This window comes from Ornithorhynchus anatinus, chromosome 9 (assembly GCF_004115215.2).
Source record: "Ornithorhynchus anatinus isolate Pmale09 chromosome 9, mOrnAna1.pri.v4, whole genome shotgun sequence".
NCBI classification, from domain to species: Eukaryota; Metazoa; Chordata; class Mammalia; order Monotremata; family Ornithorhynchidae; genus Ornithorhynchus; species Ornithorhynchus anatinus.
Window position 1 is genome coordinate 9,097,428 of NC_041736.1, and position 25,830 is coordinate 9,123,257.

The 25,830-nt window shown below is 40.8% G+C and overlaps 1 protein-coding gene and 1 long non-coding RNA gene across 6 annotated transcripts in view; one reads left to right on the forward strand and one right to left on the reverse strand.

Moving 5' to 3' along the window:
* ACVR1C (activin A receptor type 1C) overlaps window positions 1-25,830 on the reverse strand; it is a 62,893-nt gene that overhangs the window by 3,939 nt on the left and 33,124 nt on the right. For 2 of the 4 annotated variants that reach the window (XM_029071744.2, XM_029071746.2), the window contains exons 5-9: window positions 24,745-24,912; window positions 23,728-23,884; window positions 22,441-22,565; window positions 19,795-19,925; window positions 10,649-14,932 (exon numbers count right to left, since the gene is read on the reverse strand). In XM_029071744.2, coding sequence (XP_028927577.1) covers window positions 14,786-14,932; window positions 19,795-19,925; window positions 22,441-22,565; window positions 23,728-23,884; window positions 24,745-24,912 — 728 coding nt within the window. In that variant the 3' untranslated portion in view covers window positions 10,649-14,785. Of the gene's footprint in view, window positions 1-10,648; window positions 14,933-16,837; window positions 17,576-19,794; window positions 19,926-22,440; window positions 22,566-23,727; window positions 23,885-24,744; window positions 24,913-25,830 lie in introns of those variants that run through there. The other 2 variants (XM_007671134.3, XR_003761968.1) reach the window with 2 other exon arrangements.
* LOC103171013 lies at window positions 8-5,972 on the forward strand. 2 transcript variants are annotated; one of them, XR_486536.3, is made up of 3 exons: window positions 8-223; window positions 526-641; window positions 5,567-5,972. It is a non-coding gene; the product is annotated as an uncharacterized LOC103171013 (long non-coding RNA). The 2 variants fall into 2 exon arrangements; XR_005660391.1 differs by lacking the exon at window positions 8-223 and having other exon boundaries at window positions 368-641.

The following is a 25,830-nucleotide window of genomic DNA, read 5'->3' on the forward strand; positions in this document are numbered from 1 at the left end:
TGGAAGGAGTAGAGGAGCCTATTCAAGGACACCCAGCCAACCTGCAGCAGGACAGGAATGAAACCCAGGCCCCTGGGTCCTGGACCAGTACTCTAACAGGCAAACAACACTGCCTTTCTGAAGCTAAGGAAGGAGGAAGTTTGCTCTGTTTTTGAAGTAGGAAAGCCTTCTCTGGGAAATGGATTGCTTAAAGGAATGCCAAGTGTTTCCCCAGGGCCCACAGGTAAAATCTACAAGATATTATTTTAAATTCCCATAAATCTCAGTTCAGCTCTAGGATGCTTTTTGTACTATTTACTTCTAAGACATCGGAGGCAGGGCTATAGGGTAAGCAGTCACAAGCCTAAATAAAACCAGTAAGGGTGGAAGGGTTGCACAAGGGGTAGAGAGCTGAGAGCTGCAATTTTGTGGTCGGTTGAATGACTCGGCTCTTTCCATCAAGGTCAGGGGCCAATTGAAACAGATCCATGTCAGTATGGCTCAGTGAGACTCATTTTGAGTCTCATCGGTGTTACAAAATTACAGGCTCTCTCCCAAATAAACCTAGCTGTCGGAAAAATGGACTGATAGTTTAGGATCCATTCTGCACCAGGAAGACTGATCCAGCAAAAGAAGGCTGGAGGACACTTCTCAGAGCCAAGGTAAGAAAAGAAGGAAAAGTTGGATTTTGCGGGTATGTAACAGGGTGTCTAGATAAACACCAATGGGACATCTTGGCTAACCCACAACCATAACCATTCCATTCTCATTCCGGAAGTGTGCAAACATTCTTGGCTTTGAAGTCATAACACTAGACCCATTACCTCCATGGTAAAACGTGGTCTAATGCAACTTTAATCCTAACAAAACTTTCCCTCTCTTTGACACATCATACCACTTTTCTCCTTGAAAACTCTACTTAATATTCCCCTACTCCCCAATCAACAACTCATGAGTCCTCACCCTCAGAATCCTCCAGAAGCAAGTGTGATTCTAAAACATTTGTCTGAATTATTTTATCAACTAAAGTGAACTTGTTTCCACCATCTGTGTTATATCTATTGTGTTTTGCATAGATACAATTTTTGCCTGTGAATATTTGCTTGCATGCCTACCTATCAGATAGTAAACTTCTCAAGGGCAGAAATTTATCTTAGTTTATAACCGTGTCCATGCTTAATTCAGTGCTCTGAACTCAGTAGGGCCACAGTAAATATTGTTGACTGTTACATTCACTTTATATAAATTTTTGTGTTAATGAGTCACTAGTATTTATTGAACTCTTACTCTGTACTGAGCACTATATTTAATGCTTGGGAGAATTCAGTATAACAAGATCTGGTAGACATGTTCCCTGCCCACAAGAAGATTTCAAGTCTAGAGGGGAAAGAGACATTAAAATAAATTACAGATGCATACATAAGTGCTGTGAGGATGAGTTCGGGGTGAATAAAGGGTGCAAATCTAAGTGTAAGAGCAACACAGAAGGGAGAGGGAGATGGGGAAATGAAGGTTTAGTAAAATGCCTGGCACCCTACCAAATAGGGAAAGAGCTCTTGCAGGAGATGTGATTTTAATAAGGCTTTGCAGGTGGGGAGAATGTTGGTCCGTCTAGTATGAAGGGTGAGGGAGATCCAAGACAGAAGCAAAATAATTGAGGTTGTGGTAGAATGAGGAGGTTGGTGTTGGAGGAGCAAAGTGAGTGTGCTAGTCAAACTAGGAAATCAGCAGGGTAAGATAGGAAGGGGCAATGGGACTGAGAGCTATAAAGTAAACGGTAAGGAGTTTCTGTTTGATACAGAGGTAGATGGGTAACCACTAGAGACTCTTGAGGAGTGGGGAAACAAGAACTGAAAGGGTTTTTTTTAGAAAAATGACGCAAACAACAGGGTGAAGTATGGACCAGAGTGGGGAAAGGAAGGAGGCAAGGAGGTCAGGGAGGTCAGTAAGGAGGCAGGTGCATAGGATGGGATAAATGCTTGGGATCCATATAGCAGCAGTTTAGATAGAGAGGAAAGAGTGGATTTTAGCGATGTTGTGAAGGTATTCTTAAAATATTTCCAATATTTTGTAGTTCAATAAATCAGTAGTATTTATTGAGAATCTTCTATGTGCAGAGCACCGTACTAAGCATTTGGGAGACCATAACAGAATTAGTAGTTGGACCTCTGCCCCCAAGGAGTTTACAATCAATCTCATCACTCCTCAGACTTACAAGGTAATCGGGGCAGAGACCGGATCTTCTCCATAGTATGAAAAGTCTCCATTGGCCCCAGAGAGTTCCAGAAGGTGTGTGGCAGCATTAACAATTTATGGCAATGATAGTTTGAACCAAAGTCCTTATTTGGTTACCTGTTATGCGATCTGAAATGATGTACTTACTTGTTTTGGCATATTCTCAGCATCTCTGTATATATGTATATTCCACAAAACTTTCAATTTCATTTATCCAGATTTCAGTGCTTGTGGATTATTTCTCTGTCTACCGCCCCCAATAAAGGGTAAACTCCTTGTGGACAGCAAACAGGTCTTGGGCTTCCGTTAAACTTCCCAACTACTTAGAACAGTGCACTGCATTCAGTAGATGCCCAGGAAATACCGTTGTTATGACCGCTATCGAAGGCCAGCGATAGAATTTGTTCTACTAGAGCTTTGATAAGAATATAGGAACACAGAATGTAGGAATTCTGGAAAGTGAGTAAAATATTTCAATCTATAACCATTCATGTGCAATTATGGTTGATTCTCTATTGTCTATTATAATTGACAGAGCATGCCCCCGCTTTAATCATTTTTCTAAATCTTCTGTAACTGTGTACACACACAAAACACACAGATACACACACTTCTCATTTAGCCTATCAGTCAATCTAATTATTAAACTGTATTTACCGAGCATCTGTGGGGCATGTGGAATTGCACTGTGTGGTTTGAGTATGTAGTTTGAGTGAAACATCTCTAAAATCTGCCCTTTCCTTTCCATCGAAACTGCTACCATGCTGCTCCAGTCACTTATCATAGTCTGCCTTGACTACTGCACCTGCCTCCTTGCTGACCTCCCTGCCTCCTGTTTCTCCCCACTCAAATCCATACTTCACTCTTTTACCTACATCACTTTTTAAAAAAAAGTTCCATCCAAGTCTCCCCACTCTTCAAGAACCTCCAGTGGTTGCTAATTCACTTCAGCATCACACTCCTTGCTAATAGCTGTAAAACACTCAATCAGCTCCCCTTCCCTCCTACTTTACCTCAGTGGTTTCCTACTATAACTCAGCCCACACATTTTGTTCCCCTAACACCAACCTATTTACTGTACCTTAATCTCTTCTATCTTGCTCCCGCCCCTTTGCCCACATCCTGCCTCTGGCCTGAAACTCCCTCCCCCTTCACATACAACAGATCATTGGTCTCCCCACCATCAAAGGCCTACTAAAATCACATTTCTTCCAAGAGGCCTTCCCTGACTAAGCCCTCATTTCCCCTACTCCCTCTCCCTTCTGTGTTACCTTTACACTTGGAGTTGAATATTTATAGCACATAATACCTTCAGTCTCACAGCGCTTATGTACAAATCTGGTTGTGGGCAGAGAATATCTACCAACTCTGTTGTATTCTCCCAGGTACAATCCCCAGGATGGGGATTCTGCCTTCAAATCTCTTATTTTCTAAGGCAATTTAGATATATATATGAGAAGCAACGTGGCTTAGTGAAAAGAGCATGGGCTTGGGAGTCAGAGGATGTGGATTCTAATCCTGGCTCCACCACTTATCTGCTGTGTGACTTTGGGCAAGCCACTTAACTTCTCTGTACCTCAGTTACCTCTTCTGTGAAATGGGGATTAAGACTGTGAGCGCCACGTGGGACAACCTGATTATCTTGTATCTACCCCAGTACTTAGAACATAGTAAGTGCTTAACAAATGCCATAATTACTATTTATATATATATGTGTGTGTATTTAGTCAGGATATACTTATAAAAAAGTCCCAGATCTAAATTGCAGAGCAGGACCTCATCATCATCATCATCATCACCACCACGACCAGTGACATTTATTGAGTGCTTACTCTGTGCAGAGCACTGTACTAAGAGGTTTGAAGAGTACAAGATAACAGTTGGTAGACACGTTTCTTGCCCACAGTGAGTTTATGCAGAAAGATTCAAGGGCAGGGTACCTAACCCCTGCCACTCTGGACTTCAATTTCCCATATCTGTGAAATGGGAAGAAATAATGCCCACGACATCTCGCTCACAAGGAAGTTGTGAGGATAAAGTGCGATAATTGCAGTGAAAATGCTTGGGAAAATTAAAAGTCTAAACAAATTCATGGTGGCATTGTACCATTATGGTCAATGCAGCGGCTTGGGAAAATTATTTAGGAACATCATTCAAAATGCTTTGATGTGTGGAAATCCTGGAGTCCTAATCCTTTCTATGAGTAAAGAATAGGTAACCCCCATCCCCCCACCCCCATCAATTCTATAATAGACCACAAAATGGTTTCCTTGTATGAAGACCTTCATTTCTCTCCAGCTTGCTTGGATGTGTCTCTTTCCTAGCCCTCTAACAAAAATGCAACATTTATGTTTTATCCAAATACCTAAAAGGTTTCATCTTTCTTCCATTTAAAGGGCAGGAATCCCAATCTCAGACAAAGTTAAATTCACTGGCTCTCACTTTGAAAACCTTTTAAGGGAGCCTTTCGACAGAGCATTCCCCTTCCATCTCCTAACCAGAAGGTGGCAGACTGATGTCACCAAGATCCAGCCAGCTTGGTCTTCCACCAATTGAGAGATGTCCCTTGGGAAACAAACCCTTCACACTTTTTCAACTAAATAAGGAATGAAGAAGGTGAGCTCTGATTCAGAAATAGGATAACAGAGGGCTTTGGTAGAGGGGCTCAGGGTCAAAAACCTGAGGAGAAAACCCATGAAGATTTCACTGAAAGAGAACCCTCTTTTCTCCCCCAGCTTCCCCTCTTTTCACTTTCCACAGACCCTTCACTCCTAATCAATCAGTAGATAGGATTCATTAGGCGTTTATTGTGTATGCAGAGCATTGTTTTAAACGCTTGGGAGTATACAATTCGACAGAGAGGGTAGTCCCTTCCCTGACAACGACCTTACAGGCTAGAGGAATAATGACAGTATTTGTTAAGTGCTTATTATGTGCAGAATTAATTGCATCAGAAACAGTCCCTGTCCCACATGGGGGTCACAGTCTAAGTAGGAGGGAGACAATTAGCCTCCCCCTTTCAAAGTCTTATTGAAAGCACATCTCCTGCAAAAGGCCTTCCTTGACCAAGCCCTCCTTTACTCTTCTCCCACTCCCTTCTGTGTTGCCCTGACTTGCTCCATTTATTCATCCCCACCTCCCAGCCCCACACGTCTTTATGAACATACCTGTAATTTTTTTATATTAATTTCTGTCTCCCCCTCTAGACTGTAAGCTCACTGTGGAAAGGGAATATGTCTGCCTATTGTAATATTGTACTCTCCCAAGTGCTTAGTATAGTGCTCTGCACACAGTAAGTGTTCATTAAATATGATTGAATGAGTATTGAATCCCACCTTTTTTTTTTTTACAGAGGAGGAAATGGAAGCACAGAAAAGTTAAGTGACTTTCCCCAGGTCACAAAGCAGGCATGTGGCAGAGCTGGCACATCTTCTCCAGGAGACGTTTCCTGATTAATTCCTCCTCAATCTCAGTCTTATTCCTCCAACTACCAACCCAGCACTTTGAACAACCACACACTTATGCATTCACCACTGCACACTTTTGTAGACACCCTGCTTCTTAAGCACTCACTGAAATATTGGCTTTCTTTATTCCTGTTTATTATTTTAGTGTGTCTCATTCCCCCAATCCATCCCAAGCTCCTTGAGGGTAGGGATTTGGCCTACTAATGATACTGAACTTTCCCAAATGTTTAGAATGGTGTTCTGCCTGCAACAGGCACTCAATAAATACTATTAACTGAGGTGTTCAGCCCATTATAAAGTGAGCCCAGTGTGGGCAGGGATTGTCTGTCTTTATTGCTGTATTGTACTTTTCAAGAGTTTAGGACAGTGCTCTGAACGCAGTTAGCCCTCAATAAATGTGATTGAATGAATGAATGAATGAATGAAAACCCCATCTTAATCCTATGTATAGGTTAATGAGATTTTTTTGTTATACATGTGCATTATTGTCCTGTTGATTCTGCTTCTTTAGGTTGAATCTGTATTTGTCCAACCTGATAAGTGTTGTCTCAACTAGTTGTCCTTAGAGTAACTAGGACAGGCCCATTTACTATATAGATGCTCAATAAATACCTGCTAAGAGTTAGTGTCAATAGAGATGGCTAAATCAGATTAATTGATCTATTTACACTTACAAAGAATCTATGTACACTAAAGACAAATATGCACTATCTTGAATAAATAAATAAATGGTACATAAAGGGACTGCATTTTGCATAGGCATCATCTGCTTTGAAATGTTTTCTTTTCCCCTAATGTAGCCAAGACAACTAATCGTCTCTCTGCTGCACCTCAGTTATCTTTTGGGTAATGATGTGTCTCCTGATGCTGCTCCATAAAAGATGAACAGCTCAGCAGTACAACTTCTTAACCTGTTTGTTTCAATAACCAGGAGTTGACATGAGAGTGGCTTTATCAGGGAGTGTGTAGAAGCAGTCCTGTGCTCCCGAGAAAGTAAACACATCACGAAAGACTTCCTTTTAGACCCACTCTAGAGTTAAGTAAAAAAACATATGGACCACATAGGAACATATGGGCACATTCAAAGAGGCAGGTGAACTGTGCAGAGGAAATGGGGTATGCAGGCATTGAAAGCTTTGCAATTACAGCTTCATTTGCCACCTGCCCCTTACTTAGAAGGGGTGAACAACCTGTTTCAGGTGTCAGAAAGTAAGGTAAAATCTTCAAGTTGCTAAAAGACAGATCACTTCCTGAATTACCCCCTCAGTGTTTCAGAGCAGAGCACGGTTGAATTTAACAGTTTCTAGATGGCTAGAAAAAGTACAAGGAAAACGTGGAAGAGATAGACTGGCAGCTAGATGGATAGAGAGCATAACAATGATAACGGAAGAACCATTAGAAAGGTTATGGATTATGACAGAGGACAGGAAGTTCTGGAGAAAGTATATCTATGGAGTCACTATGAATCAGAAATGACTCGATGGCACTTAATGATAATAATAAGATTGCAAATCCCTTGAGGGTAGAGATCGTATCTGATAACTGTTGTATATTCCCCAAGTCCTTAGTTCAGTGCTTTTCTTACAGTAGATAATAAATACTATTTATTGAAGCACATATGTACAGATTTCATTGGCCATAGAAATCTGCTTATGCTGGGAGGGGTTACCTAGGTTAAGTTCATCAAGTAGATTTTTGAACAAGATCTCCTTAATAATAATAATATTTATTCAGTCCTTTCTATATGTCAAACACTCTACAAAGCTCTGAAGTGAGTACAGTCAGATTGGACACAGAAAGTGCTGGGGTGCATACAAGAGAATAAGATTTGACACAGTCTTTCATTCATTCATTCAATCACATTTATTGAGCTCTTATGGTGCGCAGAGCACTGTCCTAAGATCTTGAAAAGTATAATTCAGCAACAAAAAGAGTCAATCCCTGCCCAACAACAAGCTCACAGTCCTTATCCCACATGGGCAAATTGGACACAGAAAGTGCTGGGGCGGATACAAGAGAATAAGATTTGACACAATCTTTCATTCATTCATTCAATCAATCATATTTATTGAGCTCTTACAGCTCTTGCAGAGCACTGTCCTAAGATCTTGGAAAGTATAATTCAGCAACCACAAGAGTCAATCCCTGCCCAACAACAAGCTCACAGTCCTTATCCCAGATGGGTTCATAGTCTATACCTGAAAGGAGAAATCACCGTTTTAGTTCACCAGCTTCGATCCTATGCTTGGTTGAAAAATGACATTAAAAAAAAATAACCAACAGAACTCTTTTCAGGCATCCAACTGGATTACTCCAAAATGTGGGATTTTCTTGATCTCCTCTCATCTCCACATCCACGCCTCAAGGGAACAAGAAGCATAAAGTGGAAACCTCAGTAACCTCAGGCTAGTTCTTAGTCAATACTATTTATTGATCTCCTACTGTGTGTAGAGCACAGTACTATACACTTGGCTAGAGTACAGTAGAGTAGTAGACTGAGCCCTGTCCTTAAGGTACTTCCAAACTAGCAGGGGAGACACACTTTAAAATAATTTACAGTTAAGAGAAAGAAGAAAGTGACTGGAAACAACCAACATTTGCCAGTTGCCCCTGCTGAGACAGAAAGGAAAGGTACATTGTGCAGTCACTTGAACTATAGATTTGGCAAAACTTTGATTTCTAGTCCCATTCCAACACTTCTATCATGACTCTTGGTTCAGACACAAGAATGTAAATGGCCAGCTTTGTTTGGGGAATTTTATGTAATGTTCATAGGAGAAAAGCATATTACGTGCTCCAGGATTAAACAAAATAAATGATCTTTGGAAGTGCCTGCAAGATCCCAAAGTGCTATGCAAAATTCCCACAACCCATCTGGCAAAGTGAAAGTTATTTTAAAAAGCAACACACCAAGTTACATATTAAGTCAATTTTGCAACAGGTACATGAAAGAACCAGAAACAGAGGTGGAATGATCTTGTCACCCACAAATTCTTAGCTGTTCCTTGGTTAAGCATTTTATATTAACAGCTTTAGGTCATATCTGAACACGCTGTTCTTGTCAGTTTCCTATTGCTTAACTCTCTGAGCCCATTATTTATGGAGAACCAACAGAGGATTAAGTAACTCCAAATTTCTCCATGTCAAGAAGCCTTATGAAATTCCAAGTATAAGGTCCCATATGGGTTTCTAGATGCTTGAACCCATTCCTTTTCCTAGTTTAGCTTGCTACTGGTCCTGAGTCCCTGGATCCTGCAACTTCCCATTCCAGTGTAGAGACACATGTTAAAAAAACTCAATGGTCTTTTCACCTGATACTTTCAGTTCTCTTTCTCTTCAGTCTCTCCAAGCCAGTCTTCTAACTGTACCTCACCCTCAACTGTCCGACTTCATTGTCTCCCTCACTGTTTCCCATCCTGGAATTCTTTCCTAATCCACATCCAACAGACTTTAGCTCTCCCTAGTTGAATCCTACAATCCCACATCAGTCAAATGATATTTACTGAGCACTCACTGAGTGCAGAGCACTGCATTATGTGCTTGGGAGAGTATAACAGAATAGGTACCCAACAAATCCTCTCCAATTAACTCCCCAAACCCTGAGTAATATCAATTCAACTGCCACCTCTAGCACTTAACGTATTTATTTTTCACACATTATAAGCACCTACTGGTATCTGTATAATCAGCTGTACATTCGATTATTTATTCCAATGAGTCTACTTGAAAACATCTTCACATATATATGAATAATAATAATGTTGGTATTTGTTAAGCGCTTACTATGTGCCGAGCACTGTTAAAGCGCTGGGGTAGACACAGGGGAATCAGGTTGTCCCACGTGGGGCTCACAGTCTTAATTCCCATTTTACAGATGAGGTAACTGAGGCACCGAGAAGTTGTGACTTGCCCAAAGTCACACAGCTGCCAAGTGGCCGAGCCGGGATTCGAACCCATGACCTCTGACTCCAAAGCCCATGCTCTTTCCACTGAGCCATGCTGCTTCTCTCTCTCTATATATATGTATACATTTAAGCATTTATCTACATATCTAGATCTAGATATATCCCCCAATAGAATGTATGACCCTTATGGACAGGGAATGTGTCTTGAGCTTCTATTGTACTTTCCTAAGCATTTAGCACAGTGTACTGAATTTCATAAGTTCCAATACTGCTATTACTACAGGTTGGCTAAGTGGAAAGAGACTGGGCTTGGGAGTCAGAAGTCGAGGGTTCTAATCCCCGATCTGCCACTTATCAGCTGTGTGACTTTGGGCAAGCCACTTAACTTCTCTGTGCCTCAGTTACCTCATCTGGAAAATGGAGATTAAGACTGGGAGCCCCACGTGGGACAACCAGATTACCTTGTTTCTACCCAGCGCTTAGAACAATGCTTGGCCCGTAGTAAACGCTTAATACCAAAATTATTATTATTATTATTACTACCACTACTACAGCTGCTATCATCACCAAACCATAAAAAGAACCACAAAGAACAAACATTCAGCCAGTCTTTCTCGCCCTTCCCTGGAAAAAAATAGTGCTAATGGTGGTCATTCATTCCATAAACATGTAAGCAAAATAAATATCCTGAGTCAAACCACTGGTCCATCCAGTCTGGGATTCTGTCTACGATAATTCCAATGGGATGCTTGGCACGGGACAGTCGGGGCAGTGGTTTGCTCTCTACTCACGAAGGTGTCTTTGTCACCAAGCTTGAGTTAGCAAGAGGATAACAAAATATGCCAGGGTATCGGTGTCCAAATCAGCCCTACAGAAAGTGGGTGCTCAATGCAGCAAGCAAGTTCATGGGTAATGGAAGGTCTGCGATTCCTTCATCCTTTCAGCCCCACCCACATGCGCCAATTGGCTTTTGACATTGGTGAAGCTATTTTCAAGAACAAAGGACAGGTTGGTTTTATTACACACACTTTTTTCTTTTTTATTTAAAATAGAGCTTTATGCTTCACAGAAACAATGCAAGGAGTGCTTATTTTATTTCTAATTGCCACTTTACAAAACAATACAGTTTCAGAAAATGAATGCATATTTAGACAACTATTTACAACCAGAGGCAGATGAACTATTGAACAATAAAATTAAGTGTTTTAAAATAAATACTTTTATGACTTGCTGTATGCTAAACATGTTTGAATGAAACTCTAAATTTTATTAGTAAGTTCTAAAATACTGTTATTTCTAAATAAAATATGAGTATTCCTATACATAATTCTATTAGAAAATGCACAGCTTTTACACAGACTTGCAAATCCATGAAATGCTTTAACTCCATTCATTTCTCTTTGGGATTTGAGCTCTTCTCCAGCATAAACAATTAATTTAACTGCTACTCTTTCAATTCCATCTTCTTATAAATCCAGAAAAGATACAGATTTCAGGGATACAGTTTATTGCACAATTCTCATACTGAAACAGATTGTAGCTTTTAATAATCCCCAATAATATGGGTTATTTGTTAAAAAAAATCATCTCCAGTCTGTCATTCAGATTTCCAGTAAAGTTTTTTTTTTTTAATTCCACACTAAATATACGGCGAAACCATAGTAATTCAAGACATAAATTTGTTGCTTGCAATATCAAGATAAAATTATGTTGCAAGACATTATTTAAATTATTTTGTATGTGTAGGTATGGATATACACACACACATATATGTGTGTAAATCCATCCATACATAAAAAACTGCTGTAGCTAAAACAAAAACAGCATTGTGTGTTAGTGCACTGAAATTCAATCCATAACTATTTTAATATTTCTTTGAAGCATTAATTTTAGGTTGCTAAAATGTTTTTTAAGCATGCAAAAACTCAGAAGCAAACCTACTTCGAGAATTTAGTCTAGGATGACACCAGGACAGAATCAGTTCACAATGATATAGTGCAAATTATATGTGTGTAAATGTATATACACACATAGTCACACATACACAGCTTATTATATGTCAATATATATTAAATAAGATGAGTAATACTGTCAACAGCCTGCACAAAACACTTCCTGAAATTAATGGGGGTAGGGGATATAACATAGAATCAACAGTAGATTTTTTTCACCTTACAAAATCTAAAACCTAAAATTGAACTAAATGATATACCTACTTAAAGTGATAAAAAGAAAGAAAATAATGGGTTTATTTACCAAGATCTAGTCTCAGGTAACTGTAATTCTAGGATGAGGTCAAGAAATTCACCTCTCATGATTTAGAAACCTAAAGTCTGGGATCATAAAGCCTGGATAGGAAGACAGTAGAAGAGAAGAGCAGCAGGAACAAGGAACAGAAAGGGAAAACCAAGTGTGATGGTGTGAGTGAAGCGTTAGAAAGTGAGGAAATCAAAACTGAGTTCCGTGAATCATGAAAGTGGGAGGTATAAGCTTTGTTCTCCACCAGAACAGAAAGAAAATGGATCAAATCCCAGTAGAATAAAGGAAAGATCTAGACAATCTGCAAAGGAACATAATTTCTAAATCTCCACCGCAAACTACTTTGTCCCAGCAACTTAGTGCAAGAATCAGAACCCTGGGTTATACAGGGTGAAAATAAAAGTGGGTGATAGGCCATTATAATCATTATTTTTCCTTAAGAAACATCGTCTCAGTTTTCAAATTCTCTTCATGACTTCTGTTGCATTAGACTTTCATACCAAAGTAGGAAAGATTCTAATATGATATAACAGACTAGGCCTCGGTGGTAGCAAGGTTTATTAGAGAGAATGGGCCTGGAGGTCAGAAGGTATGGATTCTAATCCCAGGTCTGCCACTGGCCTACTGGGCTACCTTGTTCATGTCACTTAGTCAATCTGGGCATCCACATCTGTAAAATGGGATGATACCTCCTCTTTCTAGCTCTTAGATGATGAGCCCTGTGTGGGACAGGACTGTGTCTGATCTGATTTTCTGAATCTACCCCAGTGCTTGGAACATAGTAAGTGCATAATAAATATAATTACAATAGGAAAGTGCAAGGGGTACCAGCCTTATAAACTTTGGTTAAGCCTGTCTTCTAGCCTACACCTAACCCCCATCCTCACCTTGCCCACCACACCTCACCCCATTTTGGGCAGCCCCTCTGACTAGTCAAATTGAGCTTTATTTTAAGGATTTGAGGATACTATTCAATACTCTAAAATTAGAATGTCCTCTGAAGGCATTTTATGTGCTTGCATGACAATATGCTCCAATTCCTAACTCAAATCAGCTCTTTGTTTCTTGCTAAAGAGGCAGAGTTTTTAAAATTCTTTTCTGAATTGAAACATAAGTTTAAATAAATTCCCTTGAAAACAATTGTTTTATAAATATCAAGTTTCTGAATTTCTGTAAATCTCTTCCTGTAGCAAGCCTTATAGAAATTTCCACTTTTAAGCAAAGCTGATTTCAAATTTTGCCTTAAAAACAATTACAGAACCTGGAAATCTCCTATTTTTCTAGAAGCTTAAATTGTGAAAAGAGGCTAATCAAATTAAATTATTTCAAAGGGAAGAGCAAAAACGAGTGCTGTTAGTGCAACTGAAATGAAGCACAATTGTTTTTTCCATTAACTTTCAAATCAGGAACTTTTTTTTTGACATGCCAGATGAAATATATATATATATATATTTTTAAATAGAAAAAGCATAAAAGCAGCACATGCTTCCACATCATAGCAAAACAGCACAGTGGTGATTTAAGAACAGTTTTGAACTATAGCCCCACAAAGTCTTTCCCTTATTTTAAGAAAGAGATTCATACTACATTGAATTAATGGTTTGGGGGGAGGGTGTTTTTTGGGGTATTGGTTTTTTTTTTCATTTTTCACTGAAGTCAAAGACAAAACACTCAAGAGAACACTGATGCTGCCAACAAAAACATATAGCTATGCCTTGTAACAGCATCCAGAAGACAAAAGAAACACAACGCTCACATACATATGAGCTAACAATAAGAGTAACATAGCACTGAGTAGCAGTGAAGTATGTATAGCAAGGCTGCCCAACATTTTATGGTTTAACAGACTCCTGTAGGGGACAATAGCCATTTCCAGGTAAAGTGTTACCACCTGAGTCAAAGCCAACCAGACAAGACAGTATTAAATTCTGCTCTTCCTCTCCATTTTAATTTTGATCCCACTTTATTTTCTAGAGAGGTTCTGGTTGTGTTATGTCTCTACTACTGAGCAGGAAGGGGATGAGATTTCCCACTCGCCAAGAAAAAATTATCATAAAAAAGTGCACATGAAATCACATATTTCTCCAGATTGAAACCTGAGTCAATTGAGGAATACAGAACCGATAATTACTACACAGAAAGGTGTACAGTTTCAGAAAACCCTGCAAATGTGCCCACAGTTTTTGGTTAGTCAACAGCCAGGGTCGGAAGGACCAGGAGAGAGCTGGCCAGGGAGTCTGGGGGAAAGATAAGTGGACTGTAGGGACACTGCGGGGACAGAGGAGAAGGAGTTGGCCTGCTGCTTTTTATCCTAGTCTGGATATGTCCTTAGTCTCCTACCACTCCGCCCCTATGCTCTCTCCCTCCTGCTCTCTCTGCACCTTCCTCTCATGCTGACCCTCCAGCTCCTCCCTCATCCCCACAACTACCACCCACCTCACAAAGGATGGAGCCCTTTAACTAGCTTTAGGTGCTCAGTTGTCAATAACAAACTGTTCTCTAGGAACCAGAGAGAGATGCTTCTCCAAACTCAAAGTCAAATTAGTAAGGCCATTAAAGGGCAGAGTCACCCAGGATAAAGGAGTCTCTCTTAAAAAGAGGCAAGATGGTCCCTCAAAGACTCTACCAAAGGTCATTCACATAGATGGGGTAGTTCTGATGGTGTATAAATTGGTTAAATAGCATGACAGGTTATAAATCTTGTGCAGGATTTCTATATTTTCATATGCTTAATATTGCCATTCACTCACCACTGAAAGGCTGGCTGAATCTGCACAGGACAGAGACAACACATGTTTGAAAAAAAGTCCCGAAACTCCATCATCCTTAATGGCAAACATGTAAGCAAGCTCATGTTCTCTACAGTGAAGGGGGCAGTGGGGAGGCAGCTTAGTTCTCTTTGCCCTTAGCCTTATCAGTTTTGTCTGAGTCTTCCTTCTCCTAGATTGAGAGAATGTCATGTGTATATTGGCTTCCTGACTGGGTGCTCCTGGATTGGCTTGAGACTTCTCCTGTTGGACAGCTGGCACTCATTAAGGCTGGCATTCTGCCCTGCTTACTTCTCTCTGCTGCCATCCCACATGAACCCTGGAAGAGACCAAGATGTATAGCCAGGTGGCTGCTGGAGGACAGGAAGTGGGAGGGTTAGGCACTGGAAATGCCCTGGATGCTGTTGGTGAACCTGAGGCTGAAGTTGGTTGGATGGGGGAGAGACTAAGGGTCCCATGTTTCTTCATTATGAACTTGGTGCTAAGGGCTGAATCTTTCTAGTACTGATTCAAGCTTAAAAGTGGATAATACATTTGCCCAGGTGAACTTGACCATTGGGCCAGATTGAAGTCATTTCAATGGTCCATTGCATTCTGAAACTCCAGTGAAGATATGCCCTAAGTCATCCTTTCTAGCTAATGGGCTGGACCCTAAATGGTGAGAACAGCCTCACTGTAGACTGCACTCTATTTCTGAAATTGTTACATGTAAAAAATAACCAGATTTTTCCAAAAATAGAGTTTAACCCAAGGAAAACCATCGGGATCTTTTAAAAGAACAGGAAAGGATAGGTAGCCCCTCTAGTTATTAAGCTGTGTTCCTCCTTAGCCCTGGAAACTCACCAGCATTGACACCCAGAGCTAACACTTCTTATGAAGTAACTTTTTCCACGAGGAAATTGAGTACAACCGCTAAACAGTGTTTCTACCAGAAATTACATGTGGGTGTTTATTTCTTACTTCATGCAAGGCTGTAGTAAAATGGTAGATGAAAGCATCCCTGTAGATAAATACCATTAACCAGGCCACACGATTTGATGTGTTTCTTTTCTATTCCCCAGGCCCAGTCTGGAAGGTAGATAGAGCTGTTTGAAAAGATGGATGCTTTGCATTTTGTTGGGATCCCAAAATTGATTTCTGTTCTTGTTGCAAGAGATTTCTCAGTTTGGTGTCCCTAAACCTTCCCAACCTCTACTCTACCTGTTTCTTATATAGTACTCTCAAGTGCTTAGTACAGTACTCTGAACAAAGTAAGCACTCAATAATTAAGACTGAATGAACGTACAAAAGGAATGAATGGTTCTGAGATCTCGTATTGGTATCTTTCAACCAATTCAAATTTAAATGGTTGAATTACCTCTGAAACTGAGATTTTTGAGTGCTGAAACCCTAAGATCACATTTACAGCTAAAAAAAAAAAACATTTTAAGGTCTTAATCTGCTAAGTCTAACATATTCTGTGTCGTGTGCTAGACGATGGAAGTCCAAAAAGAAATGCTTTTATTCCATCAGATTTTTCAGGGATTACACCAAAGTAGAAGATTAAGACTTTTTTTCTAAAGATATCCCAGGACTGTACCATGGAACATTTGGATACTACACTTCAAATGTGGTGATTTTCCACACCTTAATGATTTCCTAGTAGATCACATCTAGATCATCAGGCAGAGCCACGGGATCTATGCTGCCCTAGGATACATTTCTTAAAAACGTTTCAAACTGGTGTGTCCGGCCACCTTGAGAAGTGATTTCCAGGTTAGGGCTTCCTGACTGGAGGATAACAGGCTTCCAGATGGCAGGTTTCTAGTCCTGCCTTCTTGGAAAAGCTCTCTCCCGTTCCAGGTAGGAAAACAGTAGGAAGGATGAAACATACAGGTCAGGCCACATCATCCACTTGTCTCTTGGAGATGGTCCAAGAAGTATTACCATAGCATCACTAATGGAGCAGTTCTATGACTCAGGGTGATTAGAGGTCCCCATGCTCCTATACCACCCAAAGACAGTCCTTAATCTTCCTGAATTACAGGGACCAAAACATTTTTTCAGAAACATCTCAGTCACTGAGCTCACTCCCATCTTCACAGACAAGATTAAACGTCGATTTGTGTTTATATTTTGGCAAAAGCCATTTTCACCCTTGTTTTAAAGGAACATTTTCCATTTGCTGGATGTGTACAGTTTCATAGTGATGGCCCTGCCCGATTAAGTGGAAAATGCCAACTAGAAAACCTCAAAAGGATTTATTGGGGTTCAGTACCACAGTACCATCTCTGTGAAATACTCTATTCTTGTTGGTGTGGTTACTAGATAGCAGATATAATACATCTAAACAGATTCATTCTGTGTATAAAAACATACTGATTCCCTATTGTACAAAATTCAAGGGAACCCATTTTTTATGTGTAATGGATTTGGTCCTTATATTTTGTATGGAGAACAAACATTTCTTTTGAGCATGACAATTCATCAGTGATCTGTTTTGTTTCAAGTAGAATAAAAAGCTTTTAATAAAATATAGCTCATCTTTTGTTGTAGTTCTTCCTGGCTCATTTTTGCTATTTTTCTAACCTTTTTTCTATCTAAATAGATCAAAACCCAGTGTTGATTCTCAAAATAAGACAAGAGATATCTTAAAAAAACAGCCCAAAGCTGCCCCCACCAGCGGTCAACTTAGAGTTACTTTTCAGTGCTGAGTTTTGGGCACTTAAATACTGTATATCTTGAGGTAGAGCAAAGGAAAAACAACAAAGCAAAAACGTCATACAAACACACAAAATCAAAGACACAGAGAGAGAGAGAGAGAGAGAGAGAGAGAGATATTCCTTTTTAACTCCCTTCAGACTTTGGAGTCTTCCTGTACACCAAGCTGAGAAATGGTTTTCTTTATACGCAGGGCTGTCAGGCGAGCTGCTCCATTTGCAAACCAGCACTCCCGCATTATCCTGCCCATTACTCGGAGTGCCTTAAAGAGGAAGAGGATAGGGAGAGAAAGAGAGAAAGGGAAAGGGAGGGTGCGAGGGAGGAAGAGAGAAAACCAAAAGTAGAAAACCAGTTATCCAAAAACTAGGGTGTTGAACAACTGGTTACCTGCCTAGCTGATATATTTAAATTTGTATAAAATATTTGGATTGGTGCATACCTCATTTTGGCTACAGGAACCTTCGGATCATTCGATTTCAAACTCCTTTAGGACAGCGGTTGTGGTCTTTGCTTCTGGGGTACTCTCAAGCATTTAGTACAGTGCTCTGCACTCAGCAGGTGCTCAATAAATACTACTGTTATATCCTACCAGTTATCCCTATGCAACATTTCCTGGATCTACTCATTCCACACCTCTGCCTCTGAACTTCAAGCTACCACCATGGACTAAGGTCTTGTCATATAATAATGACGGTATTTGCTAGGTGCTTACTATGTGTCAAGCGCTGTTCTAAGCGCTGGGGTAGTTACAATCAAATCAGATTGGACACAGCCCTGTCCCACATGGGGCTCACAGTCTTAATCCCCATTTTATAGAGGCAGTAACTGAGGCATAGAGACGTTAAGTGACTTCCCAAGGTCACACAGCAGACAAGTGACAGAGCCAGAATTTGAACCCAGGTCCTTCTGACTCCCAGCCCTGTGCTCTATCCATTAAACCTCACTGCTTCTCATGTCACAGCTAGATTATTTATCAACCTCTTTGCTGGTATCCTATCCTCTAGCCTCTCTCCTCTCCAATCTCTACTACTCACTACTGCATAGAATAGCTTCACATTGCATTGCCTTTCAGAACCCTTCACTAGCTTGCCATTTCCCTCTGCATCAAGCAAAAACTGCTCTCCCATCATACTTTTTGATTGCCTTTTCTCACCAGCTACTCCCTCACTGGCTCTCTTTTTCTGTCCCAAACTAAGTCCTAACAGTATCTCATTCCCATTTCTTCTTACACCCCCTCTGTGGTCCAAAACCCTCATGAAATCTCCCCTCCTCCCACAAAGCTTCCCCAATAAACTCCTGATAGCCACCTCACATCCTTCCTCAACCTCGTGATATATATGTAAAATCTTATTTATTCTAATTACTTTATCTGTAAATATTATTTTTTGTCTATCTCCCCTGTTGGCATAAGTTCACTGTGGGCAGGGAATGTCTTATCAATTAATCAATCAATCGATGGTATTTACTGAGCAATTACTGTGTGCAAAGTACTGTACTCAGGGTTTGGGAAAAACAGTACAGTACAAAAGAGTTGGTAGAAATGAACAATTCCAGCCCACAAGAACCTTGCAGTCTACAGAGGGAAAACTGTATGTATGCTTATGCTTTTGATGGACTTTCTCAAGCACTGAGTACAGTGCTTTACAACCAGCTCAACAAATTCCATTAATCCACCTCTTCCTCCTCTTCAGAGTCACTTTACTTTCACTCCCCAGAAGGTAGAAAAGAGAAAGGGAGAGGAGACCAAATGTTAATCAGCTCATTTCACCACTTCTCAATATCTGGTGAAAAACACTGCCAACCACTGGCTAAAATGAGGTGTTTAAATTAGCCTCAGATTTCTATTCTTTGTGCTAACTTGCTCCCTGGCAACAACATCAGATTAACGTTTTAGGGTCTCTTGCTACCTTCACTAGATCTCCAGAATAAAATTTGTCTCCTAACCTCCGCAAAGCTGAGCAAACTTCCCCACCTCCACTACTGTGGTTTCTTCCCCAAGGCTTTTGTTTCCACCATGGAACAGTTTCAGTGTCAGATTCAGGAGTAGGGATGGGGGGAGGGAAAGTAGGATTGTTGAAGGAGATGAGCTCAAGACTGCTGTCCAATAACCAATGGATAGGTCAAACTTGTCCATTAGTATGGGAAGTAAGAATTGGCTATAGAGAACTTGCAGGTCTCCAGATGTTATTATTCGCTTACAATCACCACCATCAATAATATTTACTGGACACCTACTGTGTGCAGAGCACTTTAGTAGGCTCTTTGAGGGGAAGAGGAGCATACAAAAGCATGGATTGCTGGGGGCAATCTCCTTCTGGAGCTGTAGGAAAGACAAACACCCAAGGGTGTGGAATGATTCTTGTGGAAACTTGTCCAGAGGCCAAGAAATGAACAGAATGAACTCTGGAGTCTTCCTTCGTTTAGGGTATTCATGAAAGAAAACAAAACAAAACCAAAACAAAATGCCCACCAAAATCTTACCTCACAGCTTTGCCATTGGTTGGGAATATTTGGTCTAAATTTCTGTTCACAAACAACTTTCCTCATTTCCTCTATTGAGGGGTCTGAAGGCACCATATCGTAAAATGGCAACTGGTACTCCTCAATGTTCCCTACAAGAGATTTACAGGGTAAAATCAGGAATCACAGAAAAATCAATGAATTTGATATATGATGCACAATAAATGAGGAATGGTTCTGATTTCTATGAAAAACTATTATGTACTGCAGAAAGTATACCCAATTTCTATCAATTAGCAGATCTGCATTGGACACTGTGGGAGACATATATATTTCACCATAAAATATAACCCTTCCTCCAGCTGCTCTGGGGATGTGTTTAACAACCATCCAAACCTATCTTTCTCACCTCGGGGAGCAGTATGGCCTAAAGGAAAGATCAGAGGTCTGGGAGTCAGGGGAACCTGGGTTCTGATCCCTGCTCTATGAACTTAAATAGGTCACAACTTCTCTGCGCCTCAGCTTCCTCAACTAAAACTCTGTTGGTAGATGGGATCCCAGTCCTCCAGGAGCTTATGGCCTCATTCTGTGTGGGACAGGTACTGGGACTGACTTGACTATCTTGAATCTACCCCAGTGTTTAGTAGAGTGCTTCACATATAACAAGCACTTAACAAATACCATCGTTATCATAAATACTATTGTTACTATTATTCTGACTTAATCAGGGTAAACTCATGGAAAAATTAGGTCCAGATTTTGAAGACTTACCTAGCAGATCAGATTTAAATTGGTACCAGGAGTATGGAACTGGAACCTGGATTGGGTAGTTTTCCCCTACACACGTTAATTCTATTTAAGAAATTACCTATTTTGAATGTCAGCGTCCAGGCCAGGGCCGGACCGAGACCCCATCAGAGAGCCCCAGGAAGGGTCTTGAAGTGTGGAAGGGAATTTTGAGAAGCACCAAGTTCCTTCACTTCCACCTCACTACTCTCTTAGGTGGTTCCAAGCCATTTATGAGTTTTGGAGCAGTGTGATTAGTGAGGGAAAGAAAGGAATGCTGAGGAATTAGACTCAAGGCAGCCTCCATTGTTGCACATCAGCTGCAGGTAAGGAGGTATCTACAAACGCCTGCCCCCATGTTCCTTATTACTTCCAAGTAGGCATATAATAATTATGGTACTTGTTAAGCACTTACATGGGCCAAGCATTGCTCTAAGCGCTGGGGTAGATACTAGCTAATCAGGCACACAGTCCCTGTTCCACACAGGGATCACAGTCTTAACCCTCATTTTACAGATGAGGTAACTGAGGCCCAGAGAAATGAAGTGATTTGCCCAAGGTTGCACAGCATATATGTGGCAGAGAAGGATTAGAACCCAGATCCTTCTGACTCCCAGACCAGTGTTCAATAGGCTAAGCTACACTGCTTCATGGACCCACTGGAAGCTTCTTTAATGCCACAGTGCTGCTTTCAGGAGTATGATATATTAAAGTACCATAACATACTGTAAATTACAACCATCTGCTAAAACATGCGCACACATCCACCATTTAACTAGGGAGCTCATGTTTCACCCGCATATATTAAGCTGGGCATTCCTAGGCCATAGAGGCAGTTTAGGTCCAACCTAATTGCCTTGCATCTAACCCCAGTGTTCAGGACAGTGTTAGGCATGTTGAAAGCTCTAACAAATGCCACTATTATAATTCAGAAACCACAATTAGAGAAGCAGCGTGGCGCAGTGGAAAGAGTCAGGAGTCAGGGCTTTGGAGTCAGGGCTCATGAGTTCGAATCCCAGCTCTGCCGCTTGTCAGCTGTGTGACTGTGGGCAAGTCACTTAACTTTTCTGTGCCTCAGTTCCCTCATCTGTAAAATGGGGATGAAGACTGTGAGCCCCACGTGGGACAACCTGATTCCCCTGTGTTTACCCCAGCGCTTAGAACAGTGCTCTGCACATAGTAAGCGCTTAACAAATACCAACATTATTATTATTACACATAACAGTCAGTGTGTCAGTGAATGCGGCTGAAGCAAGTAAGTGCACAGTCGTATTACCACAGTTCTTTGCTTTAGTTTTTCATCTTTTTAATTTTCTTTTTTAATGGACAAACCAGAGCAAATCTTGTTTGGGATTTGGGATTGGGGGCATTAAAAACTAAATCCGGTAGGTCCAAAACCAGTGATATAGGGAGGGACCGGTCCTGCAGTGATGGTGCTTCAATGCCTGTGCTAAAATTGTGTCTCCAAAGTGTTCCCCGAATACTGTAGCCTACAGAGTAATAAAGGCAAAAATAGAAAAGAACAGACTAAATCACAGCCTGAAATGTTTCTATTACACCAATCCCTAGTTCTCTTCATAACAAAGAAAATTACTTTTCTTTTGAAAAACTGAGTGCTGAAATCTTATTTTTATGTAATATATCATTTTACAAAGTAATTTAAAAGGATAAATAATTCAAGCCTGAGTTGTTGCTGGCTTCAAGGTTTAAGGTAATCAAACAATCAAAGGTAAATCCCCTGGTCAGCAAGTAAGACACACTACTGGTTTACGATGGGCAACTAAAGAGTTCAAAACTTTCAAAGCATCCTTTATTTTCTAAAAGGGGGAAGAGCTCGGGGAAAGAAAAAAAATTAAAATTATAAAATTCTCATAAAGTTACCTCCAACTGAACATCGCCGGGCTATCTCCCAGTACACCAGTCCAACAGAGTATATGTCTGCACGCTTGAAGGATTCGAAGATGCTAGTGTTCATCGTTTCATCAAGTATTTCCGGAGCCATATACCTTCAAAGGCAAGTGCAGATTTGAAAATTTCCATACGTGGACTTAAGGCTGGTCTCCTGAAATTCATTCATTAGCAGAAACAGTATCTATACAGAATCTATTCAATCTACATAAAATTGACCTCATCACCACCTAGACTGCAGTTTCCTGTGCTATGTCTGCCTAGGAGATGGTCCCAGGCAATGATTAGCTGAGAGGGTTAAGGTATAGGAGGAGGTGAAGGTAGGCTGACATGGTATGCTTTCTGCCGAAGGATAAGTCCCAGCATTAACCCTCCTGCCCATGAAAACAGCTTCCAGAGGAGAGGCCGAGTTGAAAATATCTCTGAAGGGTGATGTATCTCCTTCTGCTTTCCCCTTCCAAGGAGCTGAGTGGAGTGGCAGCAACAGGATAAAGAAAGGGTTTCAATTAATCAATCAATCAATGGTATCTATTCAAATCTTACTTTGTGCACAACACTGTACTAAACACTAGGGAGAGTGCAACAGAGTTGGTAGACACAACCTCCACTCTACGGGAGCTTAAAATCTGAATCCCGGCTCCGCCGCTTGCCAGCTGTGTGACTTTGGGCAAGTCACTTGACTTCTCTGTGCCTCAGTTCCCTGATCTGGGAAATAGGGATGAAGACTGTGAGCCCCACATGGGACAACCTGATCACCTTGTATCCCCCCCCCCGCAATGCTGAGAACAGTGTTTTGCACATAGAAAGCGCTTAACAAATACTGCCATTATTATTATCTCTGAATCCCTAATTTCGATTATAAGCTTCTTGAGAGTAGATAGCATGTCTTCGAGTTTTACTGTACTTCCCCAAGCACAGGGACGGTGTGTAATTCCCACCTCTGAATATTACCTCAGCACTTAGTACAGCAGTCTACAACAATTTTGGTATTGCTTCCTACACTTCTCCTGTATCAGTGACGCTATAAAGACTCTGCCTGCTGGGCTGTGGGGTTTTCCGGTTGAGATATAGAAGAGAGGGGTTGACTTGGGTTCCACCCATGCCCACTCTAACCTCACACCCCTCGCTATATCTCGCCGTGGCTCAGCCCCAGGGTGGGTTTTCCGGAATTGTGGGAAATGGAGAATTGGAAGCCACTAAGGTAAATTTGTGGAAATTGCGGTCTTGGTTCCCTCCCTAAAGAACATTTGGCTTACTGACCTTTTGGTCCCTACTCTTGGGTTCTGAGGGATATCGATACTGTTCAGTATTGAATCGTGCTTCACAGCCAAGCCCAAGTCTGCTATGGCACAGGTTTCACATTTCTTCACAAGTATGTTTTTTGATTTTAGATCACGGTGTGCAATTGCCGGTTTACCTAGGAAGCAGAAAAAAGAAGACACATTAATGCTTTTCTCGTTGGAAAACATTTCCTCTGTCCCTAGAGGGAGCAATTAAAAAAGCATTCCAGAATAGACACTGGGAAGAGAACTAACTATCCCAACTTCCTCAAAAGAACATTTTATTTTGACAGACACATATCTCTATTTAGCACCAATTGGACTATCTACGGAAACTCAACCTTAAAGAACTAAAGAATGAATAAGGTTTCTGTGTAGCAGACATCCTTTGGCAGGCTCCAATTTGGTCTCCAAGTTCTACACTATTTTTAACTTTGCTGTTCTGAAATGGGCTGTTGTGATCTTGAATCCCCCAGCTCCGGTACACTCAAATTTGGCCAATTGGTATGTTTTCAACCCATATTTTAGCTAGGGCCACTCTTAAGGAATAAGGGAAATTTATTTCAACAACACTATCTTGTTGGGTACAGCATCACATGGCCTCAGAAGAAATGGTTTGTTGTAGGCCTGTGGAGTCAGACAACCCATTGCAATGCACATTTCTTAAACAAAGGAATTGGCAAACATGTAACCTCTAGACTGTAGGAGAATTGGGTCTATTTGAAAAAAACAACAACTTTCCTCTCTCTGGGGTATTGTTGGTCTTTATATCTTTAAATTACTGAACAGAAATCAGAAAGGAAGATCCCTATTTTTTCCTTCTTTTTCTTCCATGCTCCTCTTCCCTTTCTCCCCAATTCCTTCCATGCATGATGAGAATACCTGTGACAACTTGCAAATACTAAGCTTAAAAATGATTTTTTGATCAATTCGATCCTGAAGGGTATCAATAAAATGTCAACTTATCACGCAAACACATACAAAGAGAAATAAATACCTTGTGTACCGACTATCTCCATATGTAGGTGGGCAAGGCCACTGGCTACAGAGAGCGCCAATTTAATCATCCCATCTACGGTCACCGTGTTTCTGCTTAAGTAGTCAAACAGTGAGCCCTGTTCATGGTATTCAGATACGAGCCACAGTTGAGTCCAAGTTCCATTATCTGTCAAGAAAATAAAATCTCATTAGCATCATGTAGTGGAGAGAGCATGGGCTGGGCATCAAAGTCATGAGTCCTAATCCTGGCTCGGACACATGTCTGCTGTGTGACCTTGGGCAAGTCATTTCACTTCTCTGTGCCTCAGTTATCTCATCTGTAAAATGGGGATTGAGACTGTAAACTTCATGAGGAACAGGGACTATGTCCAACCCAATTTGCTTGTAATCAAGCCAGCGCTTAGTATAGTACTTGGCACAAAGTAAGCGCTTAACAAATACCACCATTATTTATTATTAACACTTGAGAAGATAATTATCAATCAATCAATGTATGTTATATATTGAGTGCTTTCTGTGTGAAGATCTTCGTACTAAATACTGGGGAAAGTACATTGCAACAGAGTTTGTAGATATACTCCATGCCCTCAAGGATTTTAAAGTTTAGAGGAATAATAATAATAATAGAAGAATATCACTGCTGGGTCAGAACAATAGTGAATCCAGTCCTGTGGTCTCTCTCTCTCCCTACAGTAGCAGCAGGATGTTTGGAGGAATCACGGAATAATTGTTATTCAAAGCTCGTTATGGGCAGGGAACTTGTCTGCTAATTCTGTTGTACTGTCATTCATTCATTCAATAGTATTTATTGAGCGCTTACTATGTGCAGAGCACTGTACTAAGCGCTTGGAATGAACAAGTCGGCAACAGATAGAGACAGTCCCTGCCGTTTGACGGGCTTACAGTCTAATCGGGGGAGACGGACAGACAAGAACAATGGCAATAAATAGAGTCAGTGCTTAGTACGATTGAGTGATTGATTGATCATCCGGTAATAAATGGACTTGTATCCTTCTACTAGCTCCTTCTGGGCCTCTCACCCATGGATTCATACAAAGCCCTTCGGAACCCTCCTGACATTTGT